We start from the raw sequence: 15,046 nt of genomic DNA, 5'->3' as shown, positions 1-15,046 counted from the left end.
CACTGTTACATATAACGTATAACTAAATAATAATAAAACCTTTATTTCGTACAGGTAGAATTCCGCAGTTCTCAGGTCAATGCTTCACTGCCATTTGTAAGAATTGTTTTTCTGTGGACGTCTAATTATATATAGAGAAATTTCTAAGAATTGATTATTTTAGATAGCTATCAGTTAAAGAAAATGTTGTAATTGAAAGTAATGAATCAGTTAACCACACATGTACCCAATTTACGAAATAAATAATTTGAGTTAAATATATTACGTTTACACCATTTATAATTTTTTCATAACCTAATCGACATTTTCATGTAGGAACCTAATTTTTGTTTAACACAATGTACGTATAATCACATTTTTGAGATTTTTTAAATGGTGTAGATCAACTTTCAGCGGATTTTTAATGTGCATTTTTGAGACATACCTGCCATCTATCGCATATATTGTACAATCATAAGCTACAGAAATTTCTACATCATAAAACAATCGAATTATTTTTACAGGACTATATTTGTTAATAAATGAAAATGTAAAATATAAATTTTATCATTCAATTTCCTCAATGTTTGTTTTTTGGTTATTTTAAAATATAGTGCTTCCTTAAGACGAAAATTGTATAGCTAAACGCTCCAAGTGGAAATTTCTACTAGTATTAATTCGAAAAAAGACGCAGATAATGACAAGACGACATTGACAATTGACATGTAGATACAGAAGTCGCCATATTCGTGACATTGGAAGGTTTCGTTAATAACACAATTAATATGTTTTAAATTCAATTACTAATAAGTTTAAAAATTAGTTCAAACGCTGCAGTTACATTTTTAAAACAGTGCATAATTAGTGGTATTTCAATCAGAATGAAGAAATTTCCACACATTTAACCAAAAAATATTAATTAAAAACAATTACTATTAATAAGAATAATTTTATGAGTACTTTAATTAGTATTATCTTTGTGAGTCGTTCTAATAGTATAATGTATTCTGTAACTTAGTTCTTTAAGTGGGTCCAAATTTCAAACATGCTAAATTTATTATTATAAGGTGGATTTAGAAAATAATTAAATTAAGTAGATATGGCTAGTTCATTTGATCACGAGGATAAGGATTCGTAAGTATTAGAAAATATCTGTTTTATCAATTACCCATCGAATTGTAATTTGTAGTTGGTATTTTGGGGCCATAGGCAGACATGAAGCTACAAATTTACTCATGGAGGAACGAGAAGGTGGTGTGTTTCTTGTGAGAGATAGTGCAACTTGTTTAGGAGATTATGTTTTATGTGTTAAGTAAGTATATCCAAAAATAATCTTAACAAAGTCATTTTTACTTATGGATCTGTGGAAAATGATAAAATAATGACACTACATCTTAAGTTTTAATAGTAGTTACATGTAGACAGTATTCTTTATTATCTAGAAATGCTATAATTATGACTAATTGTTGGGTATTACTCAATTATAATTTGTTGACTTGATTTTGAATATATTTAGAAATCCAAATGTTCTACCAAAATTATTACAAATTCATAAATTTAATATAATTGAAGTAGTTAATAAACATATTTAAATTGAAAGAATTGTTTGCTGCAAAAATTCTCTACTAGTAAAATAGTTGATAATATTACCTGTACACAAAACCCATATATGTTACAAATTTGATAATGTACCAGGTTTACTGTTAATTTATGAAGTATACAATACCATGGACCATAATTTATTATATAAATATTGTTTCAGGGAGGACAGTAAAGTTAGTCATTATATAATAAATAAAACACAACTACAAGATCAACCACGCTATAAAATTGGGGATAATTTTTTTAAGAATATACCAGACTTATTATGCTTTTATAAAGTACACTACTTAGATACCACTCCTCTAATTAGACCTGCTAGTAAAAAGGTTGAAAAAGTTATAGCAAAATTTGACTTCGATAGTAAGGTAATATATATTTTTGTAATAAAAAGCAAAATATTGTCCTATAACTGATGTGAATTTTTAATGAAATTTTTCAGGAAAAGGATGATCTTAGTTTTAAGAAAGGAGATATATTAACAATATTGTTCAAAGATGAAGAACAATGGTGGACTGCAAGGGATAAGAATGGTAGAACTGGTTCAATTCCTGTACCATATGTTCAAAAAGTAAGTTGTGTAATATTGAAGTAGTCTCAAATGTTACTAGCTTCTATTATTGAATTATTTTTTCATACTGAACAATATAACACTCACAATTACACTGTGTAACTTGCATCACCAACAGCTTTAGAAATTCCAATGTAGTTACCCCTTACTTTCTTTTTCTTACTCATGGGAGTCAATTTATTGCAAAATTTGATTGACTTTAAAAACACTTAAGCATACAATAGATTTAATGATATGTATTGAAATCTAATGAGTTTCTTCAAGATACATCCTTGTTGAAATAAATACACATAAATATGAAGGAAAATTGTGCATGAACATTGTATAAAACATTAGATCCAAGATCAACAAAATTTGTTCAAAGAAGGTGGTTTAGAATTGTGTTTATCAGTTTCTGAAACTGATCATACATCCGAAGTAACTTTTCATATACACTTTTTTCTAATACTGAGAAATAAGGTACACACATCCCTATTAAGAGGTGAATTAAGAACCTTTTTCTAAAACCATTTGCCAAATGATTATGTAGAGTATGTATTTTGAAAGATGATTAATTTCAAGTCACCACCTCTCATGGAATACACGGTAGTTTTGGAAGGGAAGTGAGGGTTAAGTGGTGTTTTTTAATTTATGTACTTAGACATGTGATGTAATTAACCTCACTTACCTTCCAAAACTATTCTTTGTTCATATTGGATAGGGTAGGAGAGGAAATTAATTATCCTAATTCCTTATAGTCACTCCCAAAATATAAAAATATAAACTTCATAAAAATATCCCCTCTAATAATCTTCCTTATTATTTAGTATAAGAAATAAGTACCCATAGTTGTGAAAGTACAATTCTCTAGTGATTGTGATGATAGTGATCTAGTGATTCTAGATCACCTTATATATATATATATATATATATATATATATATATATATATATATATATATATATATATATATATATATTCATCAATTCCAACAACTGAATTATTATTAAATTAGATATAAAAGAGTCAGTACCTAGAAATTAATGATTTAAAATATTTCATAAACTAACATTTTTATCTTAAGTATAGAATTTATTCAAAGATATCAGCTGGCTTAAATAATAATTTTTTTTATTAACTAGAATATGCTTAGCTTAATTTTTTGCTTTATACATCTAAAGCTTTCAAAATCTCAACATTTACCATTCAGAAACTACTCCTGCTGTGTAATCATTCAAATATGTTCAAAAAAATATCATTGGTATCTTGACTACAAAAGTTTATTATCTAAATAATACATTTTTCTATTACTGGAATCGTATTGTTATTTTAGATAGAAGAAAATCACTCTCCTGTAGAAATCCCTAGGCCTGGATCAGGTGGTCCAGCTAGTAATATTTCTTTACAATCAGAAGCAGCCAAAAGGAACCAAATGCAGGTTAGTGTTGGAAAGTGTAATATTTAATATTTTTTCCAATGCAATTGCATTTAACCTTTTCTTATCTTATGGGATGTAAGAAATTTTGATCCATTGAATGAGCAAGCAGAATAATATGTATGTCTTGGGAAATATTCTAAATGTTGTAATGACATGAATATCATAAATTTCTTGCTTTTTACGCTTTCACAACCATATAAAAAAATCATTTTAACTCAACTCTTCAGTTGTTTTTTGCATTAATGCATGCTTTTTGTCTTTAGTAAACATCTTTTTCCCCTTAGTTCTCCATTATTTTTGCATGTTTTACAAAATATTTGTATTTTTTTTAAATATATATCAATTTCAGAACTTTCAGATCCTTTTTTGCAAAAGTTAACAATAATCTGGGTTTTCTTCAAAAACCTAATCTGTTAGGGTTATTTTTTTCAAGTTTTTTTTGTGGTCATTGTAGTGCAGTGCAATGGTCCTAACACAGATCAGCCTGGATCAAAGATTGATCTGAACAACATTGAAAATATAAATTCAACACGCCACCTATTAAAAGGCAATGACAAACCACTGACAGTATATGGTGCTTAGTATAGACTCTCATATCTGTTGTTAAGCTGTAGGTCCCTCTTATCTGTGACCAATGGTGAGCACAACACAGGTAGAAGTGAGATACCACCTAAATCCTATTACAGACTTGGTACAAGAGAAAGAGAAAATATTCTAACATATAAATATATAAGTTGATAATAATTATTTTAAGAAAGTGATTTTCTAAAAGAAACTCTAGGTTGAGTCGGCTGAGTCTAGAAACATTTCATTTCTTAATGCTTAAAATTAACTATTGGTTATAATGAGCCATGTGGAATTTTTAGAGTAGTAATTTTAGATTAAATTGTTTTTAAACACATTTTCCACAATTTTATAATTGTGTATTTACTCGTAATTATCTGCATAGTCATGACCCCTAAGCAAACAGATAAGGTATATAAAAGAATTAGTCGATAAAACATAGATACACAGAAAGCACAGAAACTATTCTACTGAAACATGAACTACAGATATCGGATAGCATTTTATGCACGCCTAATTTACCTTTATTCAAAACTTTTTCATAAGTCAGTGGGTGAAAATGAAGGATACATTTTAATGAAAAATTCAGTTCCTCTATATAATCTACTTATGCAGGTCTGTCAAATCAAGTAGAGACCTATCAATCTGGTCCTTATATGTAAATTAACTTCGACTGATCTCTTGATAAATGATAATTTTTTAATCCTCGATTTTTTATAGCATTTTATCAGTATCATAATTATAAAATGTTATAATCATTTCAACATTCACAAAAAAAATATTTAGATTTTTCAAATATTTTAAATATATGTAATGGTCTACAGCATGTGTGCTTATTGAAATGTATTGGTGATAATTATGAATCTTGAAAGTTAATATTTATGAGAAATTTTTATTTTAGCGAAAACTACCAGCAAAAGCGCGAGTCAAACAAGTAAGAATTCCAAATGCTTATGATGATACTGCTTTAAAATTAGAAATAGGCGATGTCATAACTGTGACAAAAACTAATATAAATGGACAATGGGAAGGGGAACTTAACGGTAAAACTGGATACTTTCCATTCACCCATGTTGAATTTTTGGATGAAGAAAATGAAAGTTAGTTATTCATATACTCCGAGATGTAAATTTTTTTAAATATTTTGCTATTTGTATAGAGCTCGAATTTTTATTGTATATTTATTGATTTTAATTGTAATTGGCACTAACATTAATCCCATCTTTATATACATATAAATATATATATACATACTATCTTGATTTATTTATGTGAAAATATACAGCTGCGCTGTTATATTCAATTTATATTTTTATTAATTACATATCAGTATTTTGGTCTCTTTATTTTATTGCAGATTAAGCATTTCAGCTTTTTCACCAATAAAAGATTTATGATTCAGTATCTCGTTTTGTTTTAACCTCAAATATATATAAAACTGTTTCTTTGAGACAAGTCAGATTACATGGATTCGTGGTATATGATATGCTTGGATAATTTGAAGTTAAAAAAGAAACAATTTCGTCCCTGAAAATCTGGAAGTTGACACAATTTAAATTAAACCTTCACATTACTGATAAAATGTTATGGTTGTAGTTAGTGCAGTGTTGCAAATAGCTAGATACAGTATAATTTAAAAATAAAAAATTTAATAAATTCATCTTTCCATTTATCAGCACAAATGCATTTGTTTTGCATGTATAGGGCTGCGTTTGAAACAGTATATAGTTGACTCATGAAAAAAAAATTAGTGGATTATTTGAATATATATACAGAAATGTTACACTAAAAACATGTCTTCATTTATATTTTTTTTTGTACTCTGGTGGAATTTAAAATAGTCCAATGACATTTATTAATGTCTGTGTAAATACTGTTTTTTTACTGCAATAGATTATGAAATGATGGGAAAGAAGTGGACTTATACTGAATTTAAAAAAAAACATTTACCAAAAATACAAATATATTAAAAACTACATCTAAATTGTCAATTAATACAGAAAAAAACATGCTTAATATACATATAAACAACTTTATAAACAGTCTATATGTGGACGGAAAATATTATGAAAATATATATATTAGATAGTTATGGCCACAGTAGCTCAATATTCGGCGACTGCAACTTTTTAATAACTTTGTATTGTGAATAAACAACTAGCCAACAATATGCCTAAAACAAAAAATATGATAAATTGAAAGTTTTTGTTAAATACCTGATGATCTTACATTGTATACCATCCAACTCCATATAACCAAAGAGTATAGAACTGTGTCAAGCTGAAAAAGAACATATTGAATATTTTTATATCAGTTTTTAACAAAGGGCTAGTTGCTACATAAAGTGCATTCCACTAAGCACTCACGTCGACCACGATCTTTCCTGTTCTACTTAGTCCAGAGCGTTAACCCAAGTGAAATGGCTCGCAAGATGTTTTGAGCATAGAAAAAATGAATCGAAAGCTTTTTGAGATTATGTTATAATTTGTAAGTCATTGAGTTTTTTAGTGCTCAACTGATTTACATTAAAGAAAGATCAAAAGATCTTCTGCGGCAATAGTAAAATATTTGGTCGATTTTTATGGTTACAATTTGCGTAGCTTGATTTTTAAAAATTCCGCCTATTCTTTCAATGCTTGCTTTGACCCATCTCTTGACTAGGGTAGTCGTGACATCCCGAGTGACGTTCTCGCCCAAAAGGCGCCGTGAATACTTAGTAGAATGCACCAATAGTTGTTTGAAATTAAAAACTAGCACCTGTTAATATAATATGTACCAATGTCAGTTAAATGTTTTCTACTAGGAGGTAAAGATTAACTTCTCCGAAGACAGTACCATCAAATGTTCTATCAAATTCTATTTTGAATTATCTATAGTGTGCTTCTGTCCCTTTTGTACAACCAACATCAGATAAAAACAAATTAAATTGTAAGAATAAAATAAGTCTTTGGTTATATTTATTGATAAAAACAGATTCAAAATGTGAACTTCATTAAAAATAAATAGTTGTTATATAACAAGAAATTAAGTTACAAAAGGTAGTTAAACAAATCGATTTCTACTTCAATGCAAATTTTTGCACAATTGCTAATCGAATCAGGAACTATGTAGTATGTTCTCATTTATAAATGTCATATCGGCATAAAGGAGGGCTACTAAATCTCTCAACGCATTTGAAGTAAACCTTTTCTATCAAGAATCCTAGAAAAATAAATGATGTAATACAAAATATTCCTTCAAGTCGAAGAATTGGATAATTTAGATAATAAAGTTATCACTTGGAGCCAGCAACTCAACAAATTGCTAATGGAGTTTGATCAAGAAATGGCAGGGGCAAATTGTCATTAAAAAAATGTCAACATAGCACTGAATTAAGTTGGTTGGACATAATGTGTGAGTCAATTACATTATTATAGCTCTAATGTTCATCGAACATTGTCTTGGACATAATCCATTACTTCATATCTTCATGAACCTTTAAAAATTGTAGGTTCAGTTCTAATTACCAGTTTTCAGTGATCTTTCTTAAACAGGTGAGTTTATGCTTCTGAGTTATATCACTTTTTTTACTGTATAAGTTCTAGCTCCAGCATAGGGATTATTATATATATACTTAATACTTTTAAGGCAAAAACATATTCTCAATTAGTGTAATAACAAGTAATTTCTAAAACAAATAATCATAGAATTTTATACTAATAATGACAGAACTTATCAGTCATTTTCTTAAGTTAACATTATTAATATAATTTCTAGATCATTGCAATAATTCAGTAACCAAAGAGAATATGCAAAATTTCATTCCAAAGATTCAATTTGTTTTTGTTATCCAATAAATCTTATGAAATGACATCAATTTTGCAAACTACTATTCTAAAACTTAATTTCAAATTGTTAACTAATATAAGACTGATTTATTTGGATACACAGTATTAATTCAATAAGTGTTATGTGTATAAAGGATAAAAAGTATCTGAATACTTTTTACCCAAGAAATTACTCACATAAATATAATAACCTCCAATCAACCACAAGCCAAAGACAAGTTGAAACAAAATAGCAATTCCAAAACCAACCATCCATGGCACCATAAAACCTCTTATCATTTGCCTTATACCCCACACAAGGGAGAATGAGGCTGCTATTAGTAGCATAAAATAAATAATCAGAAGAGATCCTATCACTTGCATAGCTACAAAAAAACATTACATAAGCAAAGCTTCACATGCAGGATGATCTATAGATTCATAATTATAAAAAATATTAATTTCGTGTAAATTTTTTCTCTACTAGGATTCTGAGTAAAATACTACAAAAGTTGCACAAAAAATGTTTTTTATTCATAAATTTTAAACCGTTGATACAATAAACTGATATGGATGCTCTTTGAAATTGTATTGATACATAAAAAATCAAATCTAACTGAAATGTTAAAAAACATGAATGAAAAACCAATTTATATTTGTAACTTTGAGGTAATATGTCCATCAATAGTTCATAGAGAAAAATGTATGTTAAGAACTAACATTGTTTATACCTTACGTATGAATTTTTGATACACCCTTCACTGTATACAAAAAGGATACAAATATAAACATTCAATACTAACCCAAAATAATGTATGAACATACAAAGATAATACTTATTTACTCACATAATCGAACATCTGCTTCAAATAAAGGATTGTATAATTGTGTCGAGTCTCCACCAGTCATATCAAATATAATAAACGTTATTAATACTAAACTCATTGCTCCAGTATAAAATGCAATTGCATTGCACCCAGATTTTAAGTTATCAGTCCAAATACATGGAGACCAACAAGAATTCAATAACACCATTTTGGAGTATTTATAATTGCTGCCTGTGAATGTTCAAAATACACGGTATATTAATATAATAATTAAGATGATTAAACTAAGACTTACCTTATTAATAAGGCACACCCAGTTGAGCGTGTCAACAAGTCAGAAGTCAACCTCAAATTTAACTGTAAACAAAATACATTTTCTAGTGATTTGTCGTTTTAATAGTTGGTAGCATTAAACTGGTTAAAATTTGTTTATGGCAAAAGTTAATTTTATGCTCAATAATGTACATCTTTATTAGTAATCTTGATACAATGAATAATAGTACCAAAAGGAGTCGATAACTAATAAACCTTTCTATACATTGTTATGTAACATTAAGAGACGAAAAATCATTTGTTTTATTGATTTCATTGTTCCCAAAGTAATACGCTTTGTTTTGTCCCAACCAATTGTTTGAGACATATCATTAGTATTGGTATAACTGGTGTGGCAGATTGGTAGGACCAGAAAAGAGAGCGGCATATCCAATGTTAGAACCATAAAAATATTTGTATTTTGGCATAATATTAATAGTGAAATAATATTAGACGTATTTTTCCAAAAATCGCTTGATAATCTTTCTATAGAAAAAAAGCCAAATCATTTTAAAAATTATTGTTACAAAGCCGTCAGTGGGTAAATTTAAGTTGTAGAATTAGAGAACAGAAACCGATAACGTTTAAAGATCGTTGAACACCGAAAACTACAGATTTCTATGATAAAATATTCATATTTTATATTGTCATGGAAAATTATATTAAAGCAACTGATTTTGCAAATTCAATCACTTATTACCTACCTATATGAAAATGTTTCGTTGAAATGTCTTACTTTATATAAACTCTCAGTAGTTTAAAAGAACACACAGGTTTTGGATTTAAAAATTGTTTTAATTCGATTTCGAACATCAATCAATCTTGTATTTGTAACTCTTATTTCATATCCAATATAACTGTTTGTGTAAACATACAATCAATTTCTATTAAAACAAATAAATGTTGTATACTTACTCCTACCTTCGTTTTCATTACTTGTCGTTATCTGTGTAACATAATAAAACGGTTGTGCTTTCACCGAACTCTTTCTTTAACGAGATAAACTTTTTATTAGATTTAACTTTGCTGTCCGGGCCACAAACATCGCAGATTTTCTTTTCACGCATTTCCAAAAATACAATAAAATATGATATATTTTACTTTAATACTTTTGGTCTTGGTACCCAGATATTGTATTTAGAATAGCACAAAAGCATTTATTGAAGGGGGAAAATGTAAAACCAGGAAGAGTCCTGGATAACTTTTATTGCATTCCTCTAATATTTTCATTATTTAGAGACCTGCAGAGATTTATTACTATAAAATCTTTTCTGTTTGATCATCATTCTACATTTTGATCATTCTAGTAAATGTTTGTTGGACAACACACTAGCATGACTTAACTACACAGTCCTATAATAAAATTGTGATTCACAAATTAAATCAGAGTCAAAAGTTATTTTGATAAAACATTTATACAAATGTATACGAAAGAAGTTTTAACTCTTTAAAAATACAAAATGAAGGTCCATTTTATTCAATATCTTTTGAACCCAATAAAATTTTGCAATAAAAATCCTCCAAATCGTTTTTTTGAAAGTTTCAGTTTTGAAACTTTTTGGCTTTTAGTACATCTTTGAAAAGTAACTATCCCAACCAAACTTATTGAATATCATGTTTTTTGAATGTATCATTATTGTTAAAATCAATGTTTCAATAGTATCCGCAGCAACAAGCTTCCATGAAATCAATAGTTGAATAACCACAAGTGACTGAAAAGTTTCAAAATATGCGCATTGATTTTATCATTTTCTTATCACCACGTGTCTCTTTTCATTATAATGAAGATCACAACTTTTAAGTATAGAAAGTTTCTTACGGTTGCAATGTTTTTTAAATATGAGAATGCAATATGTCCCTTTTCATTACAATAATAGTTTTTAAAAGATCATAAATCCTATAAACTGTTTTCTATGGTTACATGGTTTTCTAACCTGAAAATAGTGTCTCTTTCCAGTACAAAATGTTATACCAATATTGTAAACAATATACTGTAAAGATGTTAGAAAATGAATCTACAATATATACTATTTTATGCCTCAAATTATCTATATTTATGATTTTCCTATGGTTTCTAGGTGTAATTGTTGATTACATGACATTACATACAACAATAAATTAGGTAGCTTTATATACAGTGAGTTTTTTTTCATTTACATGGAATATATTAAGGGCAAAATATTAGATAAAGAATTAAAAAAGTGTGTGAGAGATCTAGAATATGTAATATATTTTTTATTTTTACTATATTTTCTTTATACGACCTTCGACGTTATAAGACTGATTATATCAGATAATTTAAGAAATCGTTAATTAGATCTGGCGCCTCCTTATTGGATTCTTACGTTCATGTTTATGTTTTGTAACCCCAGGATAAATATCTCAAATTATTAGAGTCAAATCACATTCAGAAGTAAAGCAAAATGCGAAAATGATGCAAATATTGTATCGTAATTCTTCTCTCATATAATAATATAAAAGTGAATTTTGATCATATTATAGGTAGATTCCTTAGAAGTTTGCGCATTGGCAACATGGCCGTTCAAGTGGCAGCTGCTGTTGCAATGTGCACTTTCACTTATATTTTTGTTCCAATCTGAAAATCTGGACCGTCCTTGGAACGGTTATTGAAATCGTTTAAATGTTATTTTGCACGGTTCTTGTAACAGTACTTGCTACCAACAAAGTAACGGAAACGGTTCATAAACGATACCTAAGTCGGTTGGAACACAAATCAAAATCGTTCGTATAACGATCATATATGTATCTCTATTCTACGAGGCTCCGGCTCGGTTCTGCACATTCTCAAACATGCGCAATATACGTTTTTTTCCCATACCAACTGTCCGGTTGGAGCACGTAATCTTTATTGCGCAGAATCGTCACCGTACCAATGACGGCTTTTTGATAGGTTGGAACGAACACTAACATAATTTTTAAGAAATGGATAAAAAGAAATTGTTGAATAATTGCAATGAACACAAACAGAACAAGGTGAATTCATATATTGCTAGTAGAGGTCTGGAAAATCATGCAGAGACCCTACGATGCAGATATACATATATCCGTCATCTGGACTTAAAATGCTATGCGCATGCCCAAGAATGGAGCATGCTCACAAGCGCAATTGTATACGTAGATGTTGAATTTGAGTATGGCAATTAAACATTACGAAATTGTAATTTTCAATTATTTAAAATACTTTTGTATACATACATATAAATAATTCATAATAACAAATAAAAAAAGAAATTAGCCGTGTGATTCGACCCACGAGCCAAAAGTGGTTACTATGACTGTATTATACGCTTCCGGTGTATGGAGCTTCTCCCACTACACTTCCCTACTACAGTTGCAACGCTTGCGCACAACGTATAGTGTCTGAATAAGTGAGATGGAAAAATGCAGTTGCTGTTTCTCTTAGTGGGTAACACTTCCCCTTACGGGGAATGTAATACTTCTATATGGACAGTTTTTATAAGTGGAAGCTGTTCCGACCAAGGAAGAGAGAATGATAACGCTTTCTCTCTCCTCCGAGGTTCCATCTTGGTTCTGAGCATTCTCAAGCATCACAATCTGAACCAGGTATCTAGAACGAGAGAGAAAATAGTTGGTACCTTAGTAGTGGGACATTCTTTCCAGTTTAACCTGTTCATGTAGAAATATTACATATATGCAAAACGCAAACTGAAGTGTGTTTGTTTGAAGTGATAATACGTTCGCTCCGGCTACTAAGATAGGAAGTGTTAACCATTACCAAAAATAGATTGATCTACATGTTTCAGGACGGACTCAAACCACAGTACAAAGTGATTCGTGTTAAATTTCTGGTGATAGTCGCTAGTTTTGTTATGCCTGATCAGTTTCTCCACGAGGCTACGCGAAGCAACTCAAGTGCCAGATTGTATATGGTGTGCTCGCCTTCACTCGTATCTGTCTGAGTCGGTTAATTGGGTGCGAGTCAAGAGACGTGAGTATACTTTAAAACGGTAGTGTAGATAGTTACCAAGACTCGTGTCGAGAGCTTCTAGGAGGCGCCTCGCGAGATATTGGACATTAGATACAAATATCATGTTAGTTTTCTCCAGAAATCTACTGAACTTCCTAAAATCCGCTGCCTGTTAACCTATAGATAACTTTTTAATTGCTGATGATGGTTATACTTTTTAAAAATGATATATTTGAAGTGACCAATAAACACTAAATTATTCTTTAACGTTTTTCGCAGTTGAGTAACTTCAAATCGAGCACCTCCACTGCATTTGTTATAATATTTCTAATCATTCTTGTAAAAAATAATCGAATACTGTGTGTGCTATTAAATTCATAATCTATTATGGACTAATGTAAGTATATCGATTTTTTCTTATAAAAAGTTCCATTATTCACATTTTTAGCAACAAATTTGTTCTGTACGTAATACCTACTAATTAAATGAGGCTTCAATAAATCTATCCGATCGTTTTGTAAATTTAATCGACCGCGGGGAAATAGAAAAGTTTCTAGTGTTTCTTTAACGGAAATAGCGAATTTGAAAAGTATACGGCATGTTTCCAACTTGATATTGTTACTATATTTACCGAAGGGCTTCTCCAATTAAATTGATTGGCAGGGGTTACAGCAGATCTGAGCAGACTAGTCGAAGCGGACAATTATAGCCAGCCCACCCCTGGCTATAAAAGTTACTCCAGAAGTTCGAAAAACTACATTCGTGTCAGATCTTTCTTGTGAATCACTTCTATTCTCAAAATGTATAAAGTTATTCTTATTTTTATCGTTATGATTATTACATTGTGTACGGCACAGGTGAACTTCTCCCCTAATTGGGGTAAAAGAGCTCTTAATCCTGGAGATGAAAATGACAACAATTGCAGAGAAAATATGGATACCCTCATGCTCATCTATAAAATTATTCAGGTATGCTTCTCAAATAGATAAGATAATCACTTAATAGGTATTATGTTGCTGTTAAATAAGTTATAATCATATAAAATGTATTTCCCTATTATTAAAATTTGTACATCATCATATTCACACCGCTTTCATCATCAAACTTAACTATATACACCTCACTTGCACAGCAAATTTTAAATGCTTTCCTCTATGTAAATCGTTAATTTTACCCCTAAAATATTTGAACAAAACCCTATGCTGTACTTACATTCACTTCTACCTACCCAATGCTTTAAGATTTTTATCATATTCAAAATATTAATATAGGATTGAAAATTTTGATAATGATTATAATTGTCTTCGTCATCTAGAACTAATTTTTTTTCTTAAGAATGAATTTTGAATACCAGTGGATTTTATCCACCACCAAATATATTCCAAGAGATTTTATCTCTAGTTGAAGAGTTAATTTTTGATTGTTTCAGAATGAGGCCCAAAAATTGATGGAATGTGAAAAATTTTCCAACTAAATTTTCATACTGTGTCCATGTGAAAATATGTTTGTAGAAAAATAAATTATTATGAATATAATGTGTACTTGATTTGGTTTAAATAAACTGCATAAATAGGCTGGAAATTATGTTTCTTATTTTATATAGATTATATTTTTGGTAGCAAAAAAAATTGAAAAAAAAATAATTCAAATAGAAATCAAATTAATAGCTAATTAAATTTCAAAATTATACTAATTTTTTTTGTCACTAAAATTTAAATACATTTATAGTATGTACAGAATAATTAATTTAAATTTATTTTTCCACCCATACAAACATTAAATTGTATGTATTTTTTGTTCTTGAAAAGTTTAGTTTAAGAAAACAAGAAACAGAAGAGAGCACCTGAACGCCCAATATAAAGTGCTTGGATCAAACAACTGCAGACAGTACAGAGCAAAAGATATATGGGGGTTACATTAGACATTCTTATGATTTGTAGTAAAACTTGTGCAAAACCCAAACATTTATATTCCTCTAACCTAATCCAACTAACATAACGAAATGACGCTAAATAACCTCTA

The 15,046-nt window shown here is 29.2% G+C and overlaps 2 protein-coding genes across 2 annotated transcripts; one reads left to right on the top strand and one right to left on the bottom strand.

Annotated features, from left to right (window-relative positions):
* Window positions 1-681: 681 nt before the first annotated feature.
* LOC130451122 (adapter molecule Crk) lies at window positions 682-5,529 on the top strand. The gene is made up of 6 exons (XM_056789940.1): window positions 682-1,113; window positions 1,169-1,291; window positions 1,742-1,946; window positions 2,021-2,149; window positions 3,462-3,566; window positions 5,032-5,529. The coding sequence occupies exons 1-6, from the start codon at window positions 1,079-1,081 to the stop codon at window positions 5,233-5,235; spliced, it is 801 nt and encodes a 266-aa protein (XP_056645918.1). The 5' UTR covers window positions 682-1,078; the 3' UTR covers window positions 5,236-5,529.
* Window positions 5,530-6,075: 546 nt separating this feature from the next.
* LOC130451123 (uncharacterized) lies at window positions 6,076-9,180 on the bottom strand. Its single transcript, XM_056789941.1, has 5 exons — window positions 9,059-9,180; window positions 8,785-8,994; window positions 8,135-8,322; window positions 6,360-6,410; window positions 6,076-6,303 (listed from the first exon to the last, which is right to left on the bottom strand). The coding sequence occupies exons 2-5, from the start codon at window positions 8,969-8,971 to the stop codon at window positions 6,220-6,222; spliced, it is 510 nt and encodes a 169-aa protein (XP_056645919.1). The 5' UTR covers window positions 8,972-8,994; window positions 9,059-9,180; the 3' UTR covers window positions 6,076-6,219.
* Between the last annotated feature and the right edge of the window lie 5,866 nt (window positions 9,181-15,046).

This window comes from Diorhabda sublineata, chromosome X (assembly GCF_026230105.1).
Source record: "Diorhabda sublineata isolate icDioSubl1.1 chromosome X, icDioSubl1.1, whole genome shotgun sequence".
NCBI lineage: Eukaryota > Metazoa > Arthropoda > Insecta > Coleoptera > Chrysomelidae > Diorhabda > Diorhabda sublineata.
Note: the sequence above shows the minus strand (reverse complement) of the source record. Positions and strands in the feature narration are given on the sequence as shown.

Bases quoted from the DNA above. Each gene is read 5' to 3' on its own strand.
- LOC130451122 (XM_056789940.1), top strand. From the start codon at position 1,079: ATGGCTAGTTCATTTGATCACGAGGATAAGGATTC. The intron at 1,114-1,168 runs GTAAGTATTAGA...TGTAATTTGTAG, and splicing joins GATCACGAGGATAAGGATTC to TTGGTATTTTGGGGCCATAG. The intron at 1,292-1,741 runs GTAAGTATATCC...ATATTGTTTCAG, and splicing joins GATTATGTTTTATGTGTTAA to GGAGGACAGTAAAGTTAGTC.
- LOC130451123 (XM_056789941.1), bottom strand. From the start codon at position 8,971: ATGGTGTTATTGAATTCTTGTTGGTCTCCATGTATTTGGACTGATAAC. The intron at 8,323-8,784 runs GTGAGTAAATAA...GTTTTTTTGTAG, and splicing joins TGAAGCAGATGTTCGATTAT to CTATGCAAGTGATAGGATCT. The intron at 6,304-6,359 runs GTAAGATCATCA...TTTTTGTTTTAG, and splicing joins GGAGTTGGATGGTATACAAT to GCATATTGTTGGCTAGTTGT.